Source organism: Folsomia candida, unplaced genomic scaffold (assembly GCF_002217175.1).
Source record: "Folsomia candida strain VU population unplaced genomic scaffold, ASM221717v1 Fcan01_Sc012, whole genome shotgun sequence".
Taxonomy (NCBI): Eukaryota; Metazoa; Arthropoda; class Collembola; order Entomobryomorpha; family Isotomidae; genus Folsomia; species Folsomia candida.
The window spans coordinates 570,441-584,958 of NW_019091204.1; the positions used below are offsets into that span (position 1 = coordinate 570,441).

At 41.7% G+C, this 14,518-nt stretch overlaps 1 protein-coding gene across 1 annotated transcript; it reads left to right on the top strand.

Annotated features, from left to right (window-relative positions):
• The first annotated feature begins 7,551 nt into the window (after positions 1-7,551).
• LOC110855462 lies at positions 7,552-11,702 on the top strand. Its single transcript, XM_022103870.1, has 4 exons — positions 7,552-10,566; positions 10,855-11,086; positions 11,138-11,266; positions 11,383-11,702. Exons 1-4 carry the CDS (start codon positions 7,552-7,554, stop codon positions 11,700-11,702), a joined length of 3,696 nt encoding a protein of 1,231 aa, XP_021959562.1.
• The last annotated feature ends 2,816 nt before the right edge of the window (positions 11,703-14,518 follow it).

The window sequence follows — 14,518 nt, forward strand, 5'->3', positions numbered from 1 at the left end:
GTGCCTCTGGAAATCGAATTCCATACATCTTGAACTTTTTTTTACTAGCTCTTCCCTCGTCCGGGGTTGTGGCTCTTTGTATACATTTTCCTTAAGTATGGACCACTGGTTCTTCAGGGGATTCAAATCTGGGCCGTTAGCGGCCCACACCCCCTTGCTCCAGACCGTTGAAACTTGCGTCTTGATGAGACTCAAACTCGCTTTTGCTGTATGGGCTATAGCACCATCCTGCATGAAAACTATTTTTCTTTCATTCGGAAATATTTCCTTGTTCCCCATGCTATCGAAATAGATAGGTAATATTTTTTCCATATAATGCTTTGCATTGACTGATTTGCCTTTTGGTATGATATGTAGAGGGGTCACGCAACGTGCACAAAATCCACCCGCTACCATAACTTTAAGCCCGAATTTTGGGATCGCTCTTGATGGTACATCCGATTTGTTTTCTGTCCTGTAACGAACATTTTGTTGGTTCAATTTTGGATATAGTTCAATAATAGATTCGTCAGTCCAAAGGATGTGACTGCGCAATTCTTCACCAAGTCTTTTTTCACTCAAATGGGCACTTTTCTGAAGGAGTTCTTCAAATTTCAGACGGTCATCGATATATTTTTGTGACATGAGAGGTTTTTTTGGTTAGTTTGTAAGCTGTGTGACCCCACTTCGTAGTTTTCACAAATTTTTGCACGGTCACACAGTTAATTTGCTTCTTCTTCTCTTTATAGCGTTTTGAGTCATTTAACTCCCTTGCTCAATTACGTAATGAACTACCGGTTTTCTTGCAAAGTCTGTTTTTAATCATTCTTTTTGTGGTAGGTGACACCTTTCTGGGTCGCCCTGGTCGCTTTTTGTCGTGGACAAAATTTTTATTCTTCCATTTCCAAACAGTTCTGCGGCTGCAGCCCAATTTTTGCACAATTTCTGTAGGTTTAAGCCCCTGCTGATGCAATGTTTGTATCTCAACTCTAAGATGCTCATGACTTACACGTTTAGTTGTTCCTCCCATGGTAAAAATTTGAAATAAATAACTTCACTGGTTCAAAAGTTCCAGCTGAATTTGTAACAACCACGCTCCAAAAAATGCATGGGATCGGACTTTATTAACACCCTTTACATATATGATCTAACAAGAGATTAATTTAATTTTACACCCTTAATTCTAAACGATGCGAAGCACTATGGGCCAGATTTAATAAATTGTGGCCAAAAATATATAGGAGCCGAATTTGAAGAAAGAAGAATTAGCTTTTGGTGTGAAACGATAACCTAAGGCATATATTTTATGTATAAATTTTTAATAGTCACATGCCACACCCCCCAGTGGGTGTGGTCCTCGGCGACTTTTCGATTTCAACGAAACAATGTCATGTGATATATCATTTTTCTCAGCTCGACTAGGGGATATCGACAGAAGCATTACAATTTTGGCACCACACCCCCAGTGGGTGTGGCTCTAAGGAAATTATCGATTTTAACGGAACCATATCATGTAATATATCATTTTTCTCAGCTCGACGAGGGGATCTCGACAGAATAATTAAAATTTTACCACCACACCCCCAGTGGGTGTGGCCCAAAGAAAATTGTCGATTTTAAGAAAACCATGCCATGTGTTATATAATTTTTCTCAGATGTACAAGGGGGTTTCGACGGAATTCATTAAATCAGCTTGCAGCGAGTTTTTAATTTTAACTATGCCATGTCATGTCATGTAATACATCATTTATCTAAACTAAACGAGAGGATTTCGACAAAATAGTTAGGATTGCATTACATTAAGAAAAAAACCATTTTCAAAAATTGTAATTTTCTACTATTTGTTACAATTTGTAATTTTATTTGTTCTAATAAATCCAACTATTCAGTTTTGAATATCAAGTCCTCCGTAAATCACCGTAAATACCGTAAATTTCCGTAAATACCGTAAATCACACTAAGATGTATTTTTTTACAATTTCTTCTTTCATTTTTCAAAATTCGGAAATTGCATACAAAGTTTTAAATTTTCAGAAACGTATTTTCATAATTTTATTTTCAGTAATTTTTGAGAAAAAAATTGATTTTCTTTCGTTTTTAATATAGCATTAAAATTGTAAAACATAAAACTTTTTGACAAATTAAAATTTGAGCTGAAAATGCACTCAACACCGCCACAACCGAAAAGACGAGCCTTAATGGAAACGTAAAAATACTGGTGGTGCTATTTCGGTGTGCGTGTAATTTAAAATCGGAGAGAACAAGTCGCCGAACGCCGCTGGGGGAGTGGCTTCAAAAATCTAATAATTTGGTCGGGATCAGAGGTCGACGCCGCCGATCGTACGCCGCCGCGCCGCCGAACGCCGGTGCATTTTTGGCGCCGCCGCCGCCGAAAAATTTGATTTCCTATCCCTTTAACGTTGCGACGCCGCGCCGCGCCGCCGGAAACTCAGCAAATACTGGCGCCGCCGCCGCCGCAAATTTGTCGGCGTCGACCTCTGGTCGGGATCCCCTTGCCGACCTGAGAAACATAATATAACACATTGCATGGTTTTATTAAAATCGAAACTTTTCTGAGAACCACACCCGCTATGGGTGCTGTCGCCGACAGAATAATTTTAATTTTGTATTATGCTCATTTTATCATTTTTACTCTAATTTGAAGGTTGAGAGCATTGTCTCATTTTAACATGTGTAGTATGTAAGTTTTAATCTTGAGTTTTCAGTATGCAATTTTGTCTCATTTTGTCAAGTTTTATGCGGTAGTCAGTCCATGTGGTAGTCAGTTCGATTTTCAGTCAATGCAATGTGCTAGAAAGTCTGGAGTTAATTTCTAGTTTTAAGAATATTTTAAGTGATTTCATTTGTGTAGTGAACCTTTTTGACCCTTGTGTGTGATTGGTCAGTCAGTTTTTGGGACTACAACCGTTTACTTATATTTGTGTGTTTGAATGCATAAAACTTCAGAAGCAATCTACCATTTGTACAAGCAACATTAAAACTTTGAACCGGTAGTCGTAATAAAACTTTGTGCTTCTCCACTGCAAAGTGTGGTCAAGTTTCAAATTATTGACATAATTTGCGGTGTGTGAGAAGACTGGGAGGACTTAGTAGGGACCCTGGACTATCACATTTTTGCATTTAACTGGGTGTAGGGAATTGGAAGCCTGCTCAACTTCATCCGCTACAGGTGCGGTTTCCCAATCTTAGATATTGTGTCGAATCCCCATCGTCGAGCTGAGGTAAATAACATATCACATGACATGGTTTCGATAAAATCGAGAAGACGCCGAGGGCCACACCCACTAGGGGTGTGGCATGTGACCATTTGAACACTTCTGGTAGTGCACACGGTTGAGAGGTATTTTTTCGACATGAAGTTCGATTTGTAGTCTTTGAAATTTAGCGGTATTCATTAATTATATTTTATAATTTCTTTGACCTTGTGACCTTAATTTCGAGGGGGTGTGGTAGAATTTAAAAAATCTGGAAATATATATTTCGCCCATTGACCTTAGATTTACAAAACAGTCACAAATTTGAAAATCGGTCAACAATTTAAAAAGTAACCCTTGATAACTTGGTCCCATGCTATAGTGCTTCCCAGCAAATTGGGAATTTTCAAGCCAAGATGAAAAAAATCTTAAAACTGTTTTGGGAAATCGGCTAGGAAGTTTTCAAGACAAAACTTCAGGACCTGAAGAATCGTCAAAGGTCAGACAAAATACTATTGTATTACATACTGGGGGCCCTCATACACAAGAAAAAATCGTCGCTTCGAGTTTCACTTAGTTTTTCGCTTAAGTCCTGATAGGCTAGCTCTGGGGCAAGCGAACAGAAACTCAACTCAGAAGTGGGGTTATTGTCGTTTAGCTGCAGTCGGAACAAAATTTTACAATTTTCTTAATTTTAGCCTTGCTATCGATAAGCGAAATTCGAAGCGACGATTTTTTCATTAATGCAAAGTTTGTCGTGTCAAAATTCATACCCAAACTGATCAGAAATTAAATCAACACTACGTATATACATTTTTGCATATTCATAACCAGCATGAAATTACCAAATGTTTTTGTATGCATAGTCTATAAATCTCACTTCATCATTCACAACATTGCTGGCTATATTAAAAACATTGGAAAAATTCACGTTCGGGTTTAGCTGTTGCCAAATATTTCGCGAAAACGTGAGTTTGCACCGCATGTTCTGTTCGAGTTTAAGTTGGACTAAATTATCTGGCACTAACCAAGCCCTTATTTGTTTACCTCCATTTACCGAGTCATACATAGATGCCGTATGCCAGGATTCACTAAATAAATATTGGTCCAATTGACCACACCCTCGTGAGGTGTGGCTTCCACGTTTAGAAATGTTACTTTTATTGTGATCGTATTGGTCTACCGAGCAAAATGATATGCCGCATGCCATGGTTTACCTATAATGGGGGACACTTATAGCCCCACCCCCTGAGGGGGTGGTTTTTGGATCTCGATGGGCTGTCGATGGACCCTCTTATCTTCCCCATCAAGTCGATATGTCGCATGATGATGTTTACTGAAAATGCAATTAAATGACATCAATTTAAGTCATTACTTATTTAGTTGTGTATGTGACTTGAAAGGGGTGTGGTCGGACCTGTATTCGAAAGTGGCAATTTCCGGCACCAGCATTCATTCTCTATACCAGAAGCTCTCGAATGGTATAAAAAGCAAGTTTGTAAAGCACGGAAATGGACGGAAATCCTAAAGGGCGTTTTTCCCTATCTCCTCAATGTGTTTGGTAAAGTTTACCCCCCTGGTACTCCGGAGTGGGTGTAACTTTTCACTTAATATTATGCATTTAGGACAACATGGTAGTGTAGTCCATAATCGTATATGAGATTACCCAATTCAAAGTACTGCCTTAACGGCCACATTTTTGGTCCCCTGGCCCATAGTGCGAAGGTGTGAAGTTTAACCCTCCTATCTGGATGAAATTTTCAAATTATCTATGTGGTCCAAGTCAATCTGGGCACATTTTGAAAAAAAATATTAAATTTAAACTGTGTGGGAAGTTGACCCGACTTGACCACACCCCCGGTATTGGACAAAGTGAGATTATGGTCAGAATCGAAATCTACTCACAAAATAATATGTAAATACGTCACGTATATAAATTTGTATTTTTGCACATGACCACTCCCACTCGAAGGGGAGTGGTCGGAACTTACAATGATGAACATTTCGAAAACCTTGATGATTTTTCGCAATATACAGATAATGGAAGTAAAACTTTGTAGTGTATGTAATATGACTTAAGATAAGCATTCAGTGACAGCCAACCGTCAACCGTGGTAACTGATTGTTCTGATGTGAAATTGACGGGTCTGGAAATTATTTTTTTCCGGGCCGTGAATTTACAGCTTTTCCTATCTTGAATCCCGTGAATCTACAGCCTTTCAGACCCGTGAATTCACGGGCTAGGCCCCACAGACTTTTAAAAGGCCTAAATTTTTCTCATTATTCTCCTGAGGTAAATCCTATGACATGTATATGTATTCGGAAATCTGGTGGCCCAAGGAACGAGCCTATTTTGTTTGCCAAGTTACACCCTCCGGGGGACGAAGCACACCCCCTGTGGGGGAAATTGAGAATGACCCTTGCATTTTGATAACAAACTATCCCAGATGCTACGAGAAAATTTGAAAACATGTCATAGGATTTACCTCAGGGGAATAATGAGAAAAATTTGGGCGTTTTTAAAGTCTGTGGGCCCGCAAATTCACTGTCTATTTATAAAAGTCCGCAAGTACGTAAAAGGCAAACAGAAATACGCATTTCGTAACTAATTTTGTTTTGGAATGAAATTTCGGAGAGAATTGTAACCCTCCCATCTTTTCTTTCTAAATTACCGGGAAACCGAATTTGTCTGCGATTTTAACCGGTTTTGAAAACTCTTTGGAAAATAATCACTAAACATTTTGGGAACTTGGGTATGAACGGCACATTAATTTGCAATGGGAGAAACATATTTCGCAAGTGGGCTGACATATATTTAGGTTAAACTTTGCGTTAAGAAGTAGTATAAGATTCATGAAAAATTTTCATTAAGTATGGAATATAATGATTCGCTAAAATCTAAAATGCGTTCATGATTGTCCGTACTCTTGAAAATATGTTGCGCTTTTGAAAAGTGCGTGCTCTCTGAATTCTAAATTAAGTGAAATATGTATACTAAATCCAGCGTAAATTTTACTCTTTATCAAGTTAACGTTAAAGATTCATATGGAGTTGAGAGTCAGTCCATTTATTTTCAAAAGGGTAACATTTTTTTGAGAGTGTACAATTATATTTAATTGGTTGGTAGATATATGTAGAACAGTTGTGTAATTAGTGGTTTGGATAAATTTAATCAAGAAGGTTCCCATTATAAAGGACCAGTATACATATTGTTGAGATTCATGTAAAATTAACTCAGTTTCATAAGTTTGTACGTGACTAGACCCTTCTTACCTTCGGTTTAATTTTATCATTCTTAGTATCGACTTATCTATTTCTGACTAAATATTATTTTTATCTTTTCCTTTTAAGTTCAAAACTAACCTTTTTGTATGCATTAATTAACACAGCGAGTCAATGTCAAGTATGTACATGCCTTAAGGGTCATTATTCAATTCTATTTATGTGATACCTCAATTCAATTTTGTAAAATAATCATGCAGTGTAACTCAAGTACTCACTCAAGCCAGACATTAAATTGTGGTACAGCAAAAATATTTCTAAGTCTCACTCTGCCTCATTGTCACACACTTACGCCCACAATTATCCATCGTCTTCAAGTCACATAAAAGCACAAGTCCATACCATCACGATTTTAAAAACTAAACTCACACAAACCCTTTAAAAATTGGAAACAACATCCCCAACATTTTTTGGTCTCTAGCGAACCGGATCGTCTCATAAAAGTGTGAAAAAGTTCAGTTTTGTCGGTGCTTTGAAAGTAAAGCCCATTTTCGCAGTGAGCTGATGGACGGAGGTCCGGAATCGGCCTAGCCTCTGCAGGTGCGGATTGGTCCCCAGCAGCTACTCAAAATGGCACCCACAGCACTGGAAAAAGCGGTCTACGACAGGACAAGCACTGCTGACATTTTGGACTACTTGACAGTGGAATTAAAAACTCATGCAACAACTCCACTTGTCGAGTCCAAAGTGGACCATCTCATAAGTATGGCGAAAACATCCCAGACGGATATCCTGGATATTCACAAAAGGATTCAGATTTGTGCGCCACCAGATATGTCACCCCATCAGCAAGAATTTCAGAAACTTCTTGGCAAGTCGATGGATTTGCTCTCTGCTTTCGCCGGAGTCAAGCTTCCCCACCAGCTCAGGTGCAAAATCTACAGCCTCACCTCATCCAGACATCAGACTACCCCGTTTGGAACTCCCAACTTTCGATGGAACCTTGAACGATTGGGTCTCATTTCGGGACTTATTCGTCAGTGCGGTCCACAATAATGCATCGCTCAGTAAGTCACAAAAACTCACTTATCTTAAGGCTCAGCTTAAGGGCGAAGCAGCCAGGCTCATCTCAAGCATGATCATTAGTGATGGCAATTACGACATTGCCTGGGCACAACTTCAGGATCGTTATCAAAACGAGAGGGAGTTACTCTTCGCCATTCTTCGCCGGCTTCTTAACCAGCCCCAAGTTCAATCTCATTCATCCGTATCAATTCGGAAACTTGTTGATGTTTCCCAAGAGTGCATCAGGTCGCTGGAAGTGCTCAGTCTCCCCACGAACGAATGGGATGCAATACTCTTGTTCATCGTCATAACCAAGATGGACTCATCTTCGAAGGAGTTGTGGGAACAGTCCCTAAAAGATGGCACCATCCCCAAGCTCAAGTCCCTCTTTGAATTTCTGGAACAAAGGGCTCGTGCCCTTTCTGCAAGTGGTAACGAGACCACGCATAAAAATCAAAAGTCTGGCAGCAACTCTTCTCAAGCCAAGGTAACTCGGAGTCATTCTCACCCTGTCGTACACCATTCGTCCTCATCCTCACCATCCTCATCAGCTTGCAAGGCCTGTGATCAATCAGGCCATTATCTGTTTCGTTGCGACAAGTTCCTCGAGTGGTCCATTCCGCAGAGAGTGGATTTCGTACGCAAAGGGAACCTGTGTTTCAATTGTTTGCAAGGATCTCACAGGGCCAACGAATGTCCTTCCAACAAAGCATGCAAGACGTGCGGTGCCAAGCATCATACCCTCCTGCATTTACAAACCCAAGTCAACAACAATCGAAATGTTCACCCGCCCGTGGTCCACTTCACAGCAAAATCAAGCCCAGTCCCCAATGAGTACGATACTCTGCTGGCAACGGTGTTAGTCAAGGTGACTGACGACCATGGTAAGATCCACACATTGCGTGTTCTCGCCGACAATGGGAGCAACAGCAATTTCATTACGGATTCTTGTATCAAGCGGATTGGTATCCAAAAGAAACGATGCTTCACCTCTGCAACCGGTTTGGGAGGAGCAGCGTTGGTGAACTCTACTGGTGTCACTTCTTTCTCTGTGAGTTCACGCTTCGACTCATCCGTTTCCTTCTTTCTCGCTAGGTGTCTCGTCACAAAGAAGATCACTGGCAAGATTCCATCATCGGCATTTGACCATACCAAGTGGCCTCATCTCCAGGGGCTGCTGCTAGCAGACCCGGGCTACCATAGTCCTCAAGACGTGGACATGTTACTGGGGGCGGAATTCTTCTTCGCTATACTTGACAGTGGAAAGATAAGCGGTCCTCCCACTAGTCCTGTCGCTATAAAAACTAGCTTCGGTTGGCTTATTGGTGGTGGCTCTGCGAATCCACTCCTAACCCCCTCAGTACATACAATCATCGACAACGCCACAACTACGTCATCATCAGCCAGTGATCTTGACGACCACCTCGACACAACGCCACGTAGATTTTGGGAGATAGAAAGTGAACCACTTCATCGTCTTCACAGCCAAGAGGAAGTGTCAATAGAGTCTCATTTTGCCTCTACAAATAGTCGGGACCATGAAGGAAGATTTATGGTTCAGCTACCATTCAGAACCCCTCGACTTACTCTCGGGTCATCCCTCAACATCGCCATGAAGAGACTTCTCTATCTGGAGAGGGGGCTACAAAGAAATCAGAATGCGCGCACCGAGTACAACAAATTTATGCAGGAGTACGAAGCATTAGGACATATGGAGAAAGTAACTGCAAAAAAAGAAAGTCCAAATCAAGTTTGTTATCTCCCTCATCAATTTGTTTTAAAAGAGTCCAGCTCCACAACAAAGTTTCGGGTGGTATTCGATGCATCCGCCAAGACTGCCAATGGAGTTTCACTGAATGATTGCCTTATGGTAGGTCCTACAATTCAGGACTCACTTGTGGACATTATTTCTCGTTTCAGGCTCCATAAAATTGCCTTTGCTGCGGACATCGCGAAGATGTACAGACAGATCCGTGTTTCACCAGCAGATGCAGATATGCAACGAATTCTCTGGAGGGAGGATCCGTCTAAGCCCGTGCAACACTACAGCCTTTCTACCGTAACGTATGGAACAGCGTCAGCTTCATTCTTGGCAACTCGTTCGCTAAAGGAACTTGTAATTCAAAATAAAGCCAAATTTCCCCGTGCCGCAGAAGTCGTCCTTCGATATTCTTACATGGATGATGACCTGTCTGGGGAGCCAAGTTTGCCAGAAGCTCTAGAAACTGTGCAACAACTACTACAACTTATGAAAGACGATTGTCTCGAACTGCGGAAGTGGTCCTCAAACTGTCAAGCATTATTGGATGCATTGCCCCCTGAATTGAGAGAGACTAGTTCACTTCTTTCATTGGATCAAGATTCAACAATCAAGACCTTAGGCATTTATTGGAATACGAAGAGTGATCAATTCTTCTTCCGGATTAGCCCTCAACCCCCTCGAACAGCACCTCTAACAAAGCGGATAGTTCTTCAAGAAATTGCCCGCTTGTATGACCCTAGTGGCTGGCTTGCTCCCATCGTCATCACTGCAAAAATCTTTATGCAGTCACTTTGGAAAGTGCAACAAGGTTGGGATGATCCACTCTCTTCACATTTGCAGAACGAATGGATCAACTTCCGTAAAGATTTGGAAAGTCTGTCAAATTTAACTATTGATCGTTTCTACATGGAAGGGTCCCGATTAACTTGTCCAAGTCTGAACGCTCCCATTCTCGGTCTCACCCCTAAGTTTTGCCTCGCAGGATTCTGTGACGCCTCTCAGAAATCCTATGCTGCCGCAGTGTACCTGTGCGTATACTATAATGGATCAAGTTCAACCTCTCTCGTCTCATCCAAAACTCGAATTGCTCCAGTCAAGGTCATCACGTTGCCAAGGCTTGAGCTATGTGGGGCGGATATTCTAGCCGACCTCCTCATTTCATTCCGAGCCGCACTTCGAATCCCCATACATTCCATGACCGCCTGGACGGATTCCACTTGTGCTCTCGCGTGGATTCAGTCGCCACCAGCAAGGTGGAAAACTTTCATTGCAAATCGGGTCACCAAGATCCAAGAAAAAATTCCTCCGACTATGTGGGGACACGTACGAGGAGAGGAGAACCCTGCGGATTGCCCATCCAGAGGGATATCATCTGCAGAACTTATCACTCATCCATTGTGGTGGCATGGACCATAATGGCTGAAGAAGGGTGTCCCGGTTCCTATAAATTGCCATGACCCAGTCCCCTCAGAAGCGCTACTGGAAGAGAAGAAAGTGATAACATTCCATGCTATCACAAAAACCAATCAATTCCTACTTGATCGCCACTCGTCGTTGATCCGGGTTACAGCGTACGTCTTACGTTTCATCAACTCATTCACACTCTACAAGACGAAACACTTGGTCGCCCCCTCTAAATCAACATTAACAAAGCTCATCCCGTTCTCTATCGACGCCTTTCCCTATTCTGGTACATCACAACAACAAAAAAGTGGTCAAGTCATCTCCTCAACGGCGGCTGTGAATCCACTATCAATTTCCGAGCTGGATTGTGCTCAGAAATATTGGATCAGAATTACTCAACAGCAAGAGTTCCAGAAGGAGATCCATGCACTCGTCCATGGTTTGCCTATTGACTCTAAAAGCAAAATTCTCTCTTTGTCTCCCTATTTAGACCCCGAAGGGATTCTCAAAGTTGGTGGCCGATTGAGAATTTCTGAGCTTCCGATGGACCAGAAACATCCTACTATTCTTCCAATCCACAGCAGATTGACTCAGTTGTTAATTGAGGATACCCATACACGTAACTTTCATGCTGGCCCTCAGCTCATGATATCCATTCTGCGACGACGATACTGGATAATCCGAGTGAAAGATGCGATTCGACATGGCATCTCTAAGTGTACCATATGCACAAAGCTCAAGGCCCAGACTCTACAACAAATGATGGCAAGTCTCCCCTCATTCAGGGTCAAACCAGCTCGACCCTTCCTCAAAACCGGCATCGACTATGCTGGTCCATTCCAAATCCGTCCAATTCAGCCACGGAGCAAACTCACAATCAAGGCTTATCTGCTGCACCACTCGTGCTCTACATCTCGAGGTGGTCAGTAGCCTTTCGACCGACGCGTTCTTGGCCACATTGCGAAGGTTCATATCTCGGAGAGGACGCCCCACTGACCTCTATAGCGACAACGGAACCAACTTCGTTGGAGCTGATCGAGAGTAGAAGGACATGATGAAATTATTTGTGTCTCAACCGCACAATTCTCTTGTCGCCAATGAAATGTCTGCACTCGGGACAAATTGGCATTATAATCCGGCTGCTAGTCCCCACTTCGGAGGACTCTGGGAGGCGGGCGTTAAGTCCATTAAGTACCATTTGCGCCGCATCATGGGAACGCAACGCTTGACTTTTGAGGAATTGACCACGGTGACTAGTCAAATCGAGGCGATTCTTAATTCTCGTCCCCTCACTCCAGAATCCACACGTCCAGACGATCTCAACGCCCTCACTCCAGGTCACTTCCTCATTGGAGCCCCACTGAATGCCATTCCAGAACCCACCTTGGAGCATCTCAATACCAATCATTTGTCCAGATGGCAACTACTCCAACAAATGGTCCAGTCCTTTTGGAAAAGGTGGTCCAACGAGTGTCTTTTTTGTCCGGCGTTTCCACTCCGCCCCTCGAGGAACGGGAGGAACTTAAAGTTGGAAAAATCACATCCGTCTGCGCTTTTTAGCTCAAAGGCGGGTCAATATTTTTGAAAACAGATATCGCGTAAAGTTTCCTAATTTTTCGAGTGTTTTTTTGAGTGTTCCTCCAAGCTTATACAAGGTAAGTTACCTTATATAAGCTGACTTGTTGTTTGTGTGATGCAAACAGCAAATTTACTCAAATAAAAACTACATGCTTGAAGTAATGTCATAATTACAAGATATATGTATGTACTTGCAGAGCTTCACTCTAAAAAGTGCTATTACGATTATCTTCAGAAGGCATATGTACATAGTGTATTAATAATTAGATAATGCGAGCTCGATACTATGTTCTAAAAGCAATGTGCTTGATTTGTCCCGTACCTGGAGCTGAATTCAGTATACGATTTGAGTTAACTTGGTTAAGACCGTTTTCTTTGGTATGAGTAGTTTAGCTCGCATTTGCGAACCGTATTTAGGTATATGCCTGTCGGTAAATCTCAACCTGCCCCTATTTGTACGGGAGCCAAAAAAGCAGATACATACATATGTACACGCACATGAAGTGGCTATTCTTCAGTTGATACGAATCCGGCCTAACTGTTGCACTTTAACGCCTAGTTATGGTACATACACGGGACGGAATGCAGGGAGTAGGAAGCATACATCCTAGTAGGTTAACTCAAATACACTTGTACGGATTATTTATAAGTTGATTATTGATAAGCTTTTGAATTTCAAACTTAACTTCAAAAATTTAAAAATACACCGTAATAAGTTAATGCGAGGTTAATTTAAGCGAGGAGAGGGCTCGACGACTGTCTTCAGCCATCAGCGGTAGCACATTACGTATAAAGGCTAATTTCTCACCGGCTTTACTCGAATTCTAAATATTCTTATATCCGTATGACAATTCCGGACAAGAGTATGCAGACGGACAAACAATATGCGTAACCCTTTTAAAATACTCATCCTTCTTGCGAATATAGCCTCAAACAGAAACACCACATCACAAAAACCTAACGCAACCGCCAGTATGACAAAAATCGTAAGAATATTCAGTTGCTGTTCGACAAATTTATCTTCTCGCATTTTCACTTTTCTCACAATTGTATGCAGATGAATGATCAAGTCTTGCCAAAACTGGTATAACCCGCCCTCCACGAGTTTCGAAATTCGGCCTCGCAATGCTTCACTTATCGCGCCCCATTTTCCAATTTTTATGTACGACTTTTTTGAATAACCAGTTTCAGTACTTTCCATGTACGGTTTCCTATTTAAGTGTGAACTCTCCCCGCCCAAAATACTCAGCAAATACCCTTTTGACTTGATGTAAATTATGGGTGAGACAAAAACAGTTTTGTCACATTGTCCGACAATCTCGGAAATCAAAGAATTATTAACGGCTTGCGATACCCTTGCAATTCGTCCAACCTCATACCCATTGAATTCCCGTTGGACCTGCTCGATCAGGTTGTGATTTTTCAATAGCAACAAATCTGATTTATCATTTTCACAAGCAGCTTGGTAAACTTTGCCGAGACCCCGATTTTTATCAGTCAGGCAGCCTTGTGTGAAGAGTGCGTCAGTAATTGCTCCTAGTTGCCAAGATAATGTATTCCTCCATTCTGAATACTGCGGATAAATTTCTGAATCAAATTCGCCCTATCCAACTCGCAACGTCGTCATCGTTTATGGTATGAGAAATTTGTACGCAGATTTCGTAATGGGACTGCTCCATACGCGGAACCCACCGTTAATGACCTGTGAAAACGTTCTAGGCGGGCTCGACACCAGTGGCGCAGTGGTGTCCTCGGTAACGATACTCTTGAAAGTATTCACCAACACGAAGGTCACCATTGCCCATAGGATGAGAAGTTTCCTCGAAGTTAGGTCTTTGAACATTACCTGCAAGGACGGACTAGATCCTTCAAGGGCTGTAAGGATTAAATCTATCCAAGCCTTAAGAATTCCGTAGGTTAGTTCACCCCAACTATATTTCGCGTAATTCTGACTAAAAAGCACGATGGTTAACAAAACACATGAACCCATTAAGGTTAACCAAACTGAGCCCACGAATGGCTTTGTATATCCCCAGTAGTCTAATCGACCGTGGCTTAAGGATGAGCACGTGACGAAGGAAAAAGACAAGTTCCCAATTAGAATCAGAGACTTGTGCACGACATCAGAAACTTCATGTCCTGTATATAGTGGGTCGCCGTTATAGTAATTTATTTCTACATGCTTATCGTAGGATGAATTTCCATCCAAACTAGTCATGTGTCCAATGGCCACGCTTAGCGCGTGTGTAAGTGAATAATTTTTGACGAACTTGACAACTTCATAAAAGTTACG

Bases quoted from the DNA above. Each gene is read 5' to 3' on its own strand.
- LOC110855462 (XM_022103870.1), top strand. From the start codon at position 7,552: ATGATCATTAGTGATGGCAATTACGACATTGCCTGGGCACAACTTCAG. The intron at 10,567-10,854 runs GTACGAGGAGAG...ACACTCTACAAG, and splicing joins CTCCGACTATGTGGGGACAC to ACGAAACACTTGGTCGCCCC. The intron at 11,087-11,137 runs GTTTGCCTATTG...CTCCCTATTTAG, and splicing joins GATCCATGCACTCGTCCATG to ACCCCGAAGGGATTCTCAAA.